This window comes from Myripristis murdjan, chromosome 4 (genome assembly GCF_902150065.1).
Source record: "Myripristis murdjan chromosome 4, fMyrMur1.1, whole genome shotgun sequence".
Taxonomy (NCBI): domain Eukaryota; kingdom Metazoa; phylum Chordata; class Actinopteri; order Holocentriformes; family Holocentridae; genus Myripristis; species Myripristis murdjan.
The window spans coordinates 29,749,478-29,765,136 of NC_043983.1; the positions used below are offsets into that span (position 1 = coordinate 29,749,478).

The following is a 15,659-nucleotide window of genomic DNA, read 5'->3' on the forward strand; positions in this document are numbered from 1 at the left end:
CTTTTTTTTTTTTATACTTGGATGGTCATAAAATACTGACTGAATATAAATGTCTTCAACAGTATTTTTGAGACTGTCCATTTGTCCCTGTGCTCTCTGCTTTTATCACCTGTTGTTGTCGAGAGTGAATGTCTCCAAAAAAAAAATTAATAATAATAATAAATAAAAAAAGGAGACTGGGACGACCATCAGCCACTGTTTACTGGGAGTGAGGAAAAAAACCCAGGCAGCTCTCAAAGTTAAGCTCAGTTCAGGAGTGGAAGACCAGACATATGAAAAGTTATATTCAACAACGCAATATATCCATTTGTGAAGCTAATAATTAAACAAAAGGAAAAAAAACAATATTAAAGATCTCAAAAATATTGAAGGTTCAGTCTATTTAAAGGCAGGATGAGTAGGAGTGAGTATGTGTTGGTGTGTGTGTCTGCAGAGTCCGTGCACTACATCTGGATTTTCGTCTTTTGCTGAGCTCAGGACTCTTCTGGGCCAATCACAGCGCAGATAAATAGCACCGCATCCAATTGGAAGCCATGAAAATCGCGGATGCAGACTGCAGAAAAAAGGAAATGTAGCGAGCTTAGCCAGGGAGGAGGGGCTAACTTTGAATGTTGTGTTTACAAACCACACCTGACAAATCCTACTCATTGTGCCTTTTAATGGTATCATTAGTGGTACCTTTATATATATATATATATATTTTAAAAAGTACCACAATTTCTTTTCTTTTTTTGCCATTCATCCTCCTGTGCAAGTAGTTTGAGCTTTTCAAACTGCGGATATGTCAAACTCAATCTGGCGAGAAAGTCCCGCTGACCTCCCGTCCATCACAGCGAACGAGGGGAAACACAGCTTCGACGTTTCATGTTCACACTGACGGAACAGCCATGCACACACACACACACACACACACATTCACTGAGACAGCACCCCCCCACCACCACAGTCGAATAAATAGCACAACTTACACACACACACACACACACACACTGATTTGTCATGCATTATCTAACACAACAGTCAAGAGGAGCGAACGCCTCACGTACACTTGGACTAAGTTGAGCGAACACAACTTCTGACGTTCTCAAAAACGTAATGCGCTAATACGTCTAAACTTTCCCCACATAGAGCCATAAATATCACTCGAGAGGTGATCTGAGGTCAGTTCACGACACACACAAACGGACCTGGTTCCCCTCCATCAGCGCAGGAAACTACAGATGTTACCCTGCAGAAATCTCCATTTTAACAGGTCTATATTTGAGTTAAAACCTTTTTTTTTTTTTTTTCTTCAAACAAGTGAAACAAAATCTGCCAGTGGGATGAGTTCATCTTGTTTCCAGGATTTTTTCTGGAATCAAGTGTCTCTTTCTTGATACCAGTGGGCTGATCTGCCTTTTTTTCGACATATTTATACGATTTATACTCTACAAACCACGGGAGTTCACTGGAGCTGCGGGAAACACACTACAGAAATATGTTAAGAAGTACAAAAATATGTGGATTTTTTTTTTTTTTTTTTAACTCATGTACCACAGATGGCTAATAAAAAAAAGTGCTGTAGTCAAGTGGTTGGAGTATAATTCAGATCTAATTCAAGTGTAGAATCGAATCTCGATCCTTTACTGAGGCCACCGGTGCTCGCGAGGGCCACCTTTGGAATTCACATTTTCAAAGAGATATGGAAATAAAAGAGTTGTAGAAAAATATGTTGTTGTTTTTTTGGTACTTTTGGACAAACCAACACGGCAGCTTTTCCAGATTTTCAACATATCTTCCCGCTCGAGGTTAGCACCCCGTTTCTTCAAGGGGAAACACTTTAGATTAAACAATTAAACAGAGCATGACTCAATCAAAATGGGTTTCAAACAATTTTCACAACATTTTTTTTTTTTTTCCCAGTTTCAGGACATTATAGGATCATTTTCATGCCTGAATTCTTGCTGCCCATTTTGACTGAGCAGGCCGGACCCTTGGCTCTGTGTTTGTGCTGTATAAGATGGGGGAACCTACACTGGGTCTTCTCACACACACACACACACACACACACACACAAACCACTTTGACAACAGCACAGTGACAAACGGGCAATGCGCAGCTTTAGAAACAACGTGAAAAAGGAGGATTTCTCTGTTTTATCGTATTCTAAAAATGCTAAGTTTTGGTTTTCGTCTCTGGGACAGACAACGTCGGTCGGGAGGGAATGATTTTCTAAGGCGTCCACAGAGGCTCGGGCTACATCATGAGTCGACGCAAACAATCGGGCGTAGCGCAGCCTTCTGTTTCAGCAGCATTTTGGTTAGTTAGCTAGCTTGTGAAATTCACAGGGCACTTGTGCAGGTGTCGTCTGGCCTGTTCCGAGTGTTTGGGGCTCAGTGGATGCAGCACAGCCATGTTACCTCCAGATGGACTCAATCCACAGGAGAGCCGAAAACATCTCTAATTCTACTGCTACTTCACGGAGTAGTGTTTTACTTCAAGGGGTTAAAATAACAAACAAACAAACAAAAAAAATCTCCTCGTCTATTCAGAATAATTACGCATTTTTATGGACATTTTACATCCAACAATTTTAATGCCCTGGCAGATAATTATGCTGGACTCAAAAAAACCTGATTTAATTTGATTTCTATAATTTGTGTGAAGAATTTTACTTGACTAGACTAATTTTATAATAAAACTAAAGACTTTTTGCGCTTATAAATAAAAAAAAAAGGTAAATCTCAAGAGAAACCTTTGTATGTCGTGTTTACACAGTGGTTGTGGGTACTGCAGTGACGGTAAACACTCCAGGAAGGTTTTTTTGTCCGATCAGCAGACCGACCTATACGCTGGCAGTTGACCCGTCTGCCCGCCGGCTCGTGCACAAACTAAATGAAATGCTGACGGCATCAGAAAGCTGCATTCCTCCGTTCAAGACCTCGACCAGGTGGTGAAGCAGAGATCGCCCCCTAACCCTTCAAATCCTGCATCAGTACGGCAGGATGTTCAAAGCAAATCGTCTCAGGGCGAAGCGACTTTACCGAAAACATGGGAGTTGTACGATTATGGCGATGTCTGCATTTCAGTCAATATTTGAAGAGCCACACAGCAGCTTGATGCTTTGGCTCACTGCGAGGTCAGAATGTCGATTACTGGCTTCAGTAAGAGGACATTTCATTTTCAGCAGTCATAAAACTGCAGTTTTTTTTTTTTTTTTTTTTTGTTCATGGGCTCATTTTACAATGCTCAACGGATTTGGCACAGATGAAAATCATATTAATAAATAGTAGTTTTCAGTAGTCAAAAAACTCTTACTGTGCAATGAACTGTACAAGCCTGTAATGCATAGACATGACCACAGTACTGACTGGAGTTTTTTTTTTTTTTTTTTCAGGTGCCCTTTTCCTCCTGAAATGGGTGCAGCATGAACAAAAAGGGCTGCAGCTCTTTTAAAGTCACGATGAAATGGAAAATGACTTTAGCTCTTTTTTTTTAACACCAGAATATCCAGCTGCTTCACAAAAAATGCCAAAAAAGTAGGCATGGACAATAAAGCCATCACATTTTCAGATTGCTTAACCATCACACCCTCGCCATCAAATAACAACTCCCTGGTTTGTGCCCCTGCATCCTGTTTAAACAGGAAATACATCACCGCGGGGAAAGAGAGAGGCTCTCATTGCGACTTAAAGTGTGCATCTGATATTTTTGATAATCTAGCCTCTTTAGTCACTGCATCGTTTCACGTAAGCCACACGAGTATGGAGCTGAAATACTGAAGTGCTGCTGTTGCACAAAGCCTCTTCTTCCAACTTCTTGTGTAAATCCCCCTAATATGATGTTGTTTTTTGTAAATAAAAACAAGCTACAAAGCATAAGGCTACATAACAGGGCATTAGGACCCTGTTGGTTGCTCAGATAACGATAGTTAAGTGAAAAATGCTAGCTAATGGATGGGTCACTCCAAACCATTTCTCCCTGAAAACTATAGTAGGAGGAGGCAGAGGATACATCCCCTTATGCTATGCCGATTCCTCTCATTTAAGTTTTAACATAACTAATATAAATAGGCAAAAATAATGTAATCACATCAGCATTTTTAACGGCAGTAAAAGGACGACGTTCACCACAGAATACCTTACGTTCTCAGGGATGTGATTTTAAGTTTTTGTTTTTTTTTCTTCTTCAACGTTTCGGTTTTGTGAGACTTACAACTCCTGTTCATCACTACTGGAAGATCATTTTCACTGCTTTTGTAAGCTCCCGATCACATCCCTGAGTTTACAGACGAGACAGGACATTTTCACAAACAATAAAATCTAGACAGACGCACCGCTTCAGGCGTGACGTAGAGCAAGGGGGTTCCCAAACCCGGTCATGTCAAGGAGCCCCAGGATTAATGCACTTTAGAGACGACGAAGCCCTGTCTGATGAAAGGTGTTTGTTCCAGAAATCCTCATCTGAGAAAATGTTGTCCTGTCTGACATTCTTATACATTCTTTGATCGTGTTAACGTCCAGCAAGAGAGAAAACTGAACTAATCCTCACTCTCTCAAGGACCCCCGGGCGTCCTTGAGCCTCAGTTTGGGAACCTCTGACCTACAGGAGTTAAATGAGATAGCCAATCACCTTGAAGCGTTGGATGGATGTGCATCGGTACAGTAGCACACACACTTGCCCCTCACCGCTGAGCTCGATTTATACTCTCTGCATGAACCACAGTTTTGTTGTGTTGAACATGCGGGGATTCATATTTAGAGTTTACATTTGGAGTTCAAACTGCACTCATTTGTATTTGGACGACTGAATTTTTGTGGAAACAGAACCACAGATATGGATTCCCCTCTGTGCCGCCCAAGGCAGGTGGTTTCTTTCTTTTTTTTTCTTTTTTTTTTCTTTTTTTCTCCATGCGAATGATGCAGAGGTATAAATCGACCTTTAGGCTGCAGGAGCTCACTGCACAGTCTGGTACAAGTAGCCTCTTTTATAAGCACTGAGGGGGTAGAAGGTGGCCACGACAAACTTCCCATCAAAGGTGCGGCCGGTCAGCAGCCTCTGAGCCTCTTTGGAGTCACTGGAGTTGGCGTACTCGACGAAGACCTGGTGGACACGCAGACGGCAAACGGTGAATAAATAAATGAATCGATAAACCAATCAGTGAGCGAACGGGAATGAGGAAATGAGAGAGATTATTCTGTATTTATAGGCAAAAAAATCACTGATATGACCCTTTAAAATGTTCTTTTGAACTCGCCATGAGAAGAATCACTCCTCCCTTTCTCAACTGTTTAACTCACCTGTCCTTTCCCTGGGTTCTCCTTAGGGATGAGCAGAGAAACCACTGAGCCATACTTCTGGCACTCTTCTTTCATGTCCTCGAGGATGTCTGGGAAAAACAAAGACAGCCAATAATACTTAAACCATTATGCACTGGTATCGAATCACTGGGATTATCATTAATATCATCCAATAGAGATACTGAATGGTGAGCAGGCATCTACTGAAGACTTCTTAAGACATTTTTTATGATATTTGTGGTTAAATGTAACAGCAGTGTATCATCCATTATAAGTTGGAGCAGGCAGGGCCGGCAAAACGACGATTTTAATGTCTACATTCTTGTCACTTCACAAGTAAAGATGACCGACAGGACAATCTCCAAAAAAATGATGTACTCCTGCGGTGGCTCTACCTTCGTATTCCTCTTCATTGTGCAGATGGCTGTCGTCAATCAGGTTGAGAAGACGCAGGACAGGAGAAGGTAGCAGAACCAGGTCTTCAATGTGAGGAGCTGTCTCACACACACACACACACACACACACACACACACAGGTTAAATGAAGCATGCTAGTGAGAGCGAGATAGGTGTTCATCTGTGTGTGCGTCTCAAATATTTGCTCATACCGAAGGGAATGCTAAAGAATGGGCTCAGCAAGGCAGTTTCAGCTGTGCATCTGTGCTTGGGGTTATTGTGAAGCATGCTGCAGACACAAAGAGACCAAAGTTCAACATACAATAAGGAATATAAGCTTATGACTGGCAGTAGCAATGAATAAATTTCTCCTCTTGGGCAATAATAATAACATAGCGTTATAATACCAGTATATAGTTGTAGCATCTCCAGAAACTGAATTACAGTGCCGATGTTTTTCTTTTTTTGTTTTTTTTTCTGTTTTGAGGCCAGATCATCGCCGTGTTCCTCGGCACAGCGCTGAGATTCAATCACAAACATGAACTCCACCGCCTTACCAGAATTTGCTTCTTTAGCTGTGAGAAATTACCTTTTGATAAGGTCTCTGAGGTGATAGACGGGGATGGCAGGGCACACCAGGCTGTTGCTGGCGAAGATATGCTCTACTATGGCAGCGCTGTTGTCCTAAAGGAGAGGAACATCCAAAGCATGGGAGTCTCCACAAGGATTTATCACAACCACGTTGACATGCACAGAAGACATTAAGATTATTGAGAATGACCGGGTTATTGCAGGAAATCAGGTAACATGTTTTTGTTTTTTTAAATGTCTCCTTACATTTTCATCAGAGGTAATAGTATCATTAAGTCGATGGCCATGTAGAGCATGTAATTTTTACTCTCCCAGGTGTTGTGCAGTTTATTTATTGGGTTTATCCGGTCAGTTTCCTTATCTGCTGTCTCTCCTCACACATGGGCACACGGAAAAAAGCCAATCAGAATTCAGTGCATGGGTTTACATGGTGCAATAATCTGGTTTCTCCAGGAGAAATTCAACTGCCTTAACACCAATTTCTCTTAATCCCTTACTCTGATTATGGAAATCGTCTTTCTGTTTATTTTACTTTTCTATTCTATTTACACAGCACTTAAAAAAATCAGATAAATGCCGCATGACAGCAAATAAACTGATGATTAAGGTGCATGTAAACACAATTAATGTGTTCTAGCAAAAATAAAAGCGCATTTCAATAAATCATGCACTATCTTCTTATATTTTAGCTCTCTTCCAATGACGAATTTCTATTTCATTTATACTTTTACATGATTTTTCTCTTCTGGTGGCTTGCTTTATTTATGTAGATTTATTTCACATGCAATGCTATTTTGTTTTCCTGTGAAACTCCGTATTTAGAGTCCTATATACTGTAAATAAAGTTTGTCATTTTTCTTTGCATCTATTATTCTGTGTAATACTGAAACATTTTGTATATCCGTCCCGGGGCTTCAACACACCTTCCACTCCTTGGAGCGGACGGTGTCTTTGAGTTTGATTCCTGAGTACATCTCCAGCAGGATGATGCCCAGGCTCCACAGGTCCACGGCAGCTGTGCAGCCCGAGTCGCCCTCCACCTCCACCCCGGCCTGCGCCAGGCTGTTCTGCAGCTCAGCCTCCGGAGCGCGGTACCCATCTGTCTGGATGTACTTCACATCCTGCGAGACGTGAGGTGGGGTGGAGGGGAGCGAAGGGAGAGGAGGGGTGGCAGTGAGGGGAAGGAGATGGAGGGAGGAGAGGATGGGAAAGAAAGGGAAGTCAAGGAAGAGAGGGAGAGGGAGGAGGAGGAAAAAGGACAGAGAGAAGGGAAGACGGAGGAAAAGAGAGAAAAAAGTGAGGCAACATTAAATAAATATTTCCTTTCTACAACTTGAAACAATTTCCAACAGTTAAAATAACACCCTGCTGCTGATGTATCTTGTGGAGTAGAGTATCTGTCCTCACATGAATAAGTGAGAAAATATTTAAATATTTGTGCACAGCTGCAGTGGAGTTTGATAGCGGAAAAAAATGGTCCGTGATCTGAAACATCACTGGCAAATGTCAAGATTTGGTCCCGTACAATCAAAGAGAAAGGACTTCTTTCTCTGGCCTGACAAAGAACAATCACACGGCTCATTAGACCAGAATGCAATGCAGCCACAAGATATGCTGAGATTTGAATAAAGGGACATTTGCTCACTTTTTCTTGACTGGAAAACTCTCCATCTCTTACTCCGACTAAGCTACTGCTGTCTCCATCTACACCAGCTGAATGGAAGAAGTTCAGGTCTGCTTTCTGTGAGTTGAGACTTTCTAGGGAAAGTAGGAAACCATTAACTGAGGTCAAAGTTGATGAGTCATGCTGAGAGACAGTGGGAATAATGTAAAAGTAAACTCCAACACTGCATTACGAAAAAAACTCCTGGTGTGTGTATCCAAGGGGGAAATGGTCCTTCAAGATGCACTATGACAGAAATATTTGACTTCTCTTGTTTTGACTTCATTGTCCATTGACTTCTATCCACTTGGTGATCTCTTGGATCATCCTCCCTGCTTTTTTTTTTTCCAAACCTGCAGATTCTTGAGGCAAACACCCACCTGGTTTCCCTCTTTGAAGCTGAGGCCGAAGTCGATGAGCTTGAAGCACTCGTCGTCGGCGCTCCAGAGGATGTTGCGTGGCTTGAGGTCGGCGTGGACGTAGCCTTCCCTGTGGAGGAAGGCGAGGGCCTCCAGGACGTCTCTGGCACAGTGCTGGACCAGCCACATGGAGTGGCCTTGCTGGGGTCTGCCAAAAATGATGTCGATAAAAAAAAAAAAAAAAAAAAAAAAAAAAAGCTTTATCTCCACTGTAGTGTATGCCATGACATCCTTTAAAAAAATTAAAATAACAGTCATGGGATCAACTGTAGGATTAATGCACATATTTCTACATAATGCACATAATTTTTTATAAATTACACTTAATGCACAAACTAGGATTAATGCAGATATTTCTACATAATGCACATACTTTTTTTATAAAATTTTGAATGCACATATTTTTATATTTCTTAGTTCTTTTTCTATTTCTTATAATTTTACTTATGCTTATACATACTCTTCTCTTGAGAATTTGAGCAACTGCAACTGACCCAATTTTCCCTCGAGGATCAATAAAGAATTTGTGATTCTGATTCTATTGTTTGTTTGTTTTTTTTGTTTTTTTTTGGTTGCAAGTTACCAGTCACAGAACATCATGTGTTTACAAAATAAAGGTACAGTTTTATAAAGTGTAAAGATTGTTTTGCACGTCCAACTGGACTTTTTTCACCCACCCTGCTCAGATGCGTGTGTGATGATTTGTAATCTGGTAATAGGAGCCAGGTCTGTATGACTATTAGCTAGAAAGCCAAATAAAGTGGCACAGTTTCACGTAGCTACTACGCTGCGCTGAAAAAAAAAATGGAAAATTGGCTCACGATCCTGGAGAACACAGCAGTTGAATGAGCCGCTGCACGAACTAGGAATTATTCGCTGCCAGACACCCTGATTATCACGACTACCTGCTGTGGAGATTTACAACACCTCAATCATACTGTATTAGAGTCCATTTTATCAGATTACATCCCTTCACGTCACATCCAGACCCAGGTTTACTAAGACTGCAGCACGAGGCGGCAATCTGTGTTTTCTACACCTGAGGTGAGAGCTCAGTGTTTTGTCTGATTCGTTTAATCGCCAATTGTGAGCACAAATTGCTTCAGCTGTAAGACTAATCCACAAAGGCCTGCAGCTCTGAATCCTAAAGCCCCTTTATAATTGGAGCGTTTTCTGATCTGATATGAGATTCGAGGAGGAAAACCATCTCTCCTGCCGGTCTGCCTCACTGACAGTGATGCCCGCATCACTTTGCAGCAGCCATTCTGAACAGACGTCTTTCTGACATATTTCAAAGGATCCTATACACAATACGGTAATTTGCTGTGAAGTGTTAATGAACTGGGAACAATGTCAGTGTGTGAGGTCTTACCTATTATGTATGTAAAAGGAAATTTACATATAATTAACATATGGATAACCACAGCAGGTGCAAAGAGGCTTTACCTTTTCATGTCAGTAAACAAAATCAACGAGCAGCATGGCAGGGTTACACAAACATACTGAGTTAATATTGATAATTTATTAAATGTGTGATAGTGACCAGTCAATGTCATCCAACTCCATTATAATGGTGTTTCCTCACTGATCACAGCCACTTAAATAGAGTCTGAAAGGCCTGCAGCGACATTTGTTGCACGTCATCCCTCTCTTCCAGTCTCTCTTGTTTCTATCTGTTTTGAACGATCTCAAAAGGAAAACTTCACCGTTTTGGAACCTCGGCCCTGTTTACAGATTATCCGACATCATCCTCAGATGTAGAGAACATCAGTTCACCTGCTGTTTCAGTATTGATCCTGCTATCCATGTGCAACAGGCTCCCGCTTAGCTACAACAGCGGTCAATTGGGCAATTGTTAAGTGGCTCTGAAAAACCAAGAAAATGCTGCTTTTCTGAAACAGGATACTCAGCGTATAATATCAGAAAGTTCTCCTGAGGAAAAAAAGGGATCGAAACCAATCATTACATCAACAGAGCCGCTCTGTTTGGGGCAGAAGTACTTGATTTCACAAACCGAGTACTACCTTTTGAGCTGTAACCTTCCACACTGTAGCTAGACCCTGCCCAGTCAGCAGAGTCCCACACAAAAAAGCCCCAAAAGAATACAAATGCCCATGCCCATAACTACTGACAAAAAGCTTTGTTTGTGATATCTTTTTCAAGAGAGATATTCTGAGATCGGCAAGAGTATACGCCGAGCTTCCTACATCGGAAAAGTAATGCTATTTTCATATTTTAAAGCCATTTATGATTGCCCCATTGACCACTGTTGTAGTTGAGTGGGAGCCTGCAGCACATCAATATCAACCTCAATACTGACCCAGCAGGTGAAACGATGCTCTCTATGTCTGAGGATGATGCAAGATAATCTGTAAACAGGGCAAAGGTACCAAAATAGAAAACTTGTCCCTTAAAGGCAAAAATGTAAAGTAATAATAATAATAGAAATAAATAATAAACATTACTGAGACTGTATTGGTTTCAGTGGAGAGAGTTTTCTAACCAGAACAAATTATTCTTACATAAACACAGCACCCCTTTGAATTTTTGTGGTATAAAATGGGTCAGATTTAAAGAAACCAAACACTAGCACAAAATATCATCCATTAGTGACTCCAGTGGAAAAATGTTTGCACCGGCCCTCAAAATTGTGTGTCTGTTGAACTCTGTGGGAGGGCAATGTGGTCTGGTAATTTCGGTGATATGACACATTCACCTCTCTTTGTGCACCTTTAATAAATCTGGGCCACAATATGTTTCCACAGGCTCTTATATAATAGTCACAGGCAGGGGGCCCTGATTGAAGTAGCATAAAAAGCACTTTTAGGTTTTTTTTTTTCCCCCATGTGTTATCCTCACTTTCATCACTTCGGGGAATTTAAGCATAATGGCCTGGTCTGATAGTGTGGCAGGCTTTTGTATGAAAAACAGTGACATCACATCTCTTACCTACCACCCGGGGTACCGCCGCCACCTGTCTGGGCGCTGCCTCTCACCAGCAGCTCGGACACGCTGACGTCCAGGAGCTCGAGCAGCAGACAGCGGGTGGACGCGCCCATACAGCCGTGATTGGTGAACACGCCGTACAGCGTCACTGGGAAACAGGAGGAGATAATCTGTCAGGGGGGAACAGCAGGGCCTGGTCTGCTGCTGTATTTACATGAGACAAGAAAAGACAGCAGACACACACATCCTACTAGGAAATACTCTTAATTTCAGTTTTCAGATGCTAATTAATAGTAGAAAATTCTGTTGATTAAAGGCAGACTATGTAGATTCATAAGGCAGGGCACCCCGCTTTGTTCATTAATGTAAAGGATGAAACCCCTCAGGTTCATATTCTGAGTCTCTGATAGTCGATGGCACTTTTAAATGTCTCTTGTATCCAATGTTTTGATATCACATGTTCATAAAAAACATTTTAAAAAAATGAGCAACATGCCCTTACATTTTGGGTTGTAATGGGCTAAAAGAGTTATATGTGCTAAACTCATGAAGCGTGTTCTTTGAGAATTAACTCACACTGATCATCTTTTACCACATCATAGCAAAGAGTTGTGCCCTCCCCTTTGAAACTGCACAGTCTGCCTTAAAGCTTTCCCACGGTAAACACTACAAAACTACTGTTCAGCTCAGATTTACAGATGGTAAGCTCTGCTAGAAATTCCTGTTCACTTCAGATCTCACTTTGGAAATCCTACTGGTTAACAAGGTTGACCTCAGATTTCGGATGAATGTAGTCTTTCTTGATAAAAGAGATCTCAGTATGAACTGATTACCTGCCGAAATATGAAATACAAATATAAAAATACAGTACGCGCTGTGAAACATGAATCGAAATGAAAGAGACAATCAGGGATAAGTCCATAAAAGACTTTACAACCATTCAAACTTGTTTCAAACTGGCAAACATCACGATATAGCCCAAACTTCCAAATTGCTCTTTGCTGCCATCAGGTCATTCTGATGCTTACTTTCATATGATGCGATTTAAGCATGTAACTCTCTGTTTGGCTCCAATGCATCTCTGCATATTTCTGAGTCCTGACTCTCTGCACGACAAGAGCACTACAATTTTTTCATTAGACTGCATCCCCTCCGAAAACATTGTCAACCAGGGACCCTGATCTTGACTTTGAGCAATACTGTGTGACAACAATGCTTTCCAGTATCCTGCATCTCTGCCATACAAAAAAAAATATGAAATTCAGATGCCACTGTAAGGCAGAAATACAAGTCAGTCAGCTAGAGAGACTACAAACATACAGGTGAAACTGCTCAAAAAGAAAAGTTTCTGGAAAAACTTGAGATGAAGCATGAAAGGCACTGCAGACGCTCCTTCTCTCTGTGGCTGTGGAGGTTATATAATTTCATCATGATTTATATGATAAAAAACTAGAACAGCCAGCTCTGTGCTTCCCAGACCTCGACCCTAACAATGTTTAGTTGTTGCCGTAACTCAATTATTTTATTTCTAAAAAAAAAAAAAAAAAAAAAAAAACAGTCCAGCAAAAACAGACTAAGGTTAGCCGCAATAAGGCTCATTCACTTTTGCCTCAAACTCCATTCTAACTCCACTGTAATTATCTGCAAAGGTACATAACATGCCTCATCACATACAAACCGAGACCTGTGTTGAATTGTTTTGGAGGCACTCTTCAATTTTGCACTTTTGCACTATTTCAATAAAATGTCAACATTTAGGCTACAACTGGCTCACAGAGCTCACTGCTTGCCAGCCACTGTGTATTTTGGCAGAGCAAGACTGTGAGAAGAACGGGTTGAAGTTTTACTGAAAATCCCTTTCGACAGATTATACGTAATCTACACAGAAGAGTGGACGCTAATAACCTGTGAACAGTTTTACATTATGTTCTACCAGGTGTTCACCTTTTAATGCAAATTGGTTTGACGTGCTCTCCACACAAGGGAGATAAGGGAAAGTATTAGGGCTGGTATATCCAAGAGTGGAGATAGGCTCAAAATTTTGGAAAAACTAATCCAATATGAATTTCATAGAACCCACAATGAAATATCCCCAGTTCCCATAGTAAAAAGACAGAGTTAGTAATAGGCTTACGGGATACGACAATACCAAAACCGGTGTTGGTTTGGTTTTGACGCTGTATTAAAATGAACAGTATTGGAGATTTTACCCAAGATTAATATTTGAGTAACATGCCACAAATAAAAGAAAACTGTCTTGAATTCCTCCATTTTTGGTGCGCTGAAGCCTGAATTTCTCAAGCGGTGGGAAAAGACGCATTTTATATCAGTTCTTTTGTGCAATGTCCCCAAGCTATTGATTCAAGGTGCACTGTTCAATAAAACCTTTTAATCCAATGGGCATGTTTGGTAATCCAGAAGTCTTGTTGATACGACCAGAATCAAACATCACAATACCTCTGATGAAATGCCTCAGTATCAATACTGTGACAATATTGCTGAGACGACCTTAGTGTTTCCATAAGATAAACACACACAGGAAACTCACTCAGCAATGTAGAGACATATAGGTAAAGAAATAGAAGAGCAGCTCCGACAAGGAAAACTGCATCCTTTGACTGTGATGCAGCATTTAAAGCAGGAAAAGACAACGCCTCTGCCAAATAATGATCAATATCCAAACCCAAGAGGATATCTTGCCTAATACCACAATATCAATCGACTACAGATGTATCGCCCAGCACTAGACTCACAATCTGTGCATTACCAATAATAATGCCACCCAATATCCGTCTCCACATATTTTAAATTTCTATTCACTATGGTCTGATGTTCGGTCATGTGAAGGAGTGAAGCAACATTTTTGACTGCCAGCTTGGCACACCGGCCTGCATGTTTCCTACTAGGGCTGCATGATGTGGACAAAATTTCACCCCTCGATATTTACGCCAAATATCTCAATGAGCTATTAATATCTCGCATGTTCATATCCAGATAATGATCTATTGCTCAGCCTCAGTGCTTTCATAAGATACGTACACACAGGAGACTCAATCAGCAACGTGGATGTGAGGACCAAGCAGCTAGAGAAATATAACAGAGCAGCTCCAACAGGGAAAACTGCATGACTGTGATGCAGCATTTATCAGAATCAGAATCAGAATCAGAATACTTTATTGATCCCCAGGGGGAAATTACTTTTCGTTACAATAACAACTCCCACTCAAGTGTAAAGTAAAAAGAGCAATTAGTCAAGAAAAAAATAAAGAAAGGAATATAAATATAAATATAAATATATATAGAATAAAAAGAAAGAAAAAATATGTGTACAAGTGCAAACATGGACAGGAGTTATTGCACTACAGGTTATTGCACCTAAGTATGGTATTGAATATGGATTATTGCACAGGTGATTACACATAAGTATGGTATTGAATATGGATTACTGCACATGTTATTGCACATAAGTATGTTATTGAATATGGATTATTGCACAGAGGGAATTTGCACAAGAGTTCGTTATACCAGGAAAAAAACATTTACGCCATATCATGATCAATTTGCAAATCCCAGAGGATATCATGCCTAATAGCACGACATACCGGAATCTGTGCATTACTAATAATAGTTCCACTCAGTATCCAACTCAACATATTCTGACTTTTTATTCACTATCAGGTCTGATGTTAGGCCATGTGAAGGAGTCAGGGACATTTTTTTTGCCTGCTACATTACACCAGCTTGGCACACAGGCCTGTATGTTTCCTATGAGGGGAATAGATGGTGTTACCTATGTTTTTATGTCCCTGGATGTCTTCCAGCACGGACCTCTCCTTGTGATACCCGTAATCTCCTCCCTGAGTGTCGGCCTGGAACTCCTTGACAGCGGCGGTGGTGGCTCTGCCCGAGCTGACTCGGTACACCGAGGCCGAGACTCCCTGGCCGAGCCGCGACTGGACGGTCCAGATCTCCCCGAAGATCTCGAACAGCACCGGCTTCATGCTCTGGTCCACGCCGCCCTGCGACGCCCGGATCACGGCGCCGCTGTCCGGACGCGGGCCCGGCACCTTTCCGGTCGGGTCGGAGCCGCAGTGGGCCATCGGCGACGCCACACACAGGAGACAGGAGGAGAGGAGCCAGCTAGTTGACAGGTGAGAGCAGCTGCAGGGACATTGCGAATAAACACCCGGCGGCCCTCTTATCTCGACGCCCCAGATAAAAAACCCCAACCTCAAACCCCAACTACACCCGAAACCTGCCTGGAAAACAGCAGAGAGCAAAATCTACGCATAGTAAGACGAGTCCTCTCTTGTCGAGGCTGTCAAAATGAGTTCACACGAGTCAGCTGACTTAAAAAAAAAAAAAA

At 41.5% G+C, this 15,659-nt stretch overlaps 1 protein-coding gene and 1 long non-coding RNA gene across 2 annotated transcripts in view; both read right to left on the minus strand.

Moving 5' to 3' along the window:
- Positions 1-15,659, minus strand: part of LOC115358334 (uncharacterized) — a 19,759-nt gene continuing 4,100 nt past the window's right edge. The window contains exon 2 of the long non-coding RNA XR_003928179.1: positions 1-989. This is a non-coding gene — a long non-coding RNA (uncharacterized LOC115358334). The remainder of the gene's footprint in view (positions 990-15,659) is intronic.
- On the minus strand, positions 3,206-15,638 carry uhmk1 (U2AF homology motif (UHM) kinase 1). The gene is made up of 9 exons (XM_030050265.1): positions 15,084-15,638; positions 11,297-11,441; positions 8,309-8,495; positions 7,189-7,386; positions 6,264-6,358; positions 5,887-5,963; positions 5,675-5,773; positions 5,280-5,368; positions 3,206-5,082 (listed from the first exon to the last, which is right to left on the minus strand). The coding sequence occupies exons 1-9, from the start codon at positions 15,391-15,393 to the stop codon at positions 4,936-4,938; spliced, it is 1,347 nt and encodes a 448-aa protein (XP_029906125.1). The 5' UTR covers positions 15,394-15,638; the 3' UTR covers positions 3,206-4,935.

Excerpts from the sequence above, each read along its gene's own strand:
- uhmk1 (XM_030050265.1), bottom strand. The coding sequence starts at position 15,393 with ATGGCCCACTGCGGCTCCGACCCGACCGGAAAGGTGCCGGGCCCGCGT. Across the intron at positions 8,496-11,296 it reads GGCGGTACCCCGGGTGGTAG|ACCCCAGCAAGGCCACTCCA; the intron begins GTAAGAGATGTG and ends CATTTTTGGCAG. Across the intron at positions 6,359-7,188 it reads TCCGCTCCAAGGAGTGGAAG|GACAACAGCGCTGCCATAGT; the intron begins GTGTGTTGAAGC and ends CCTCTCCTTTAG.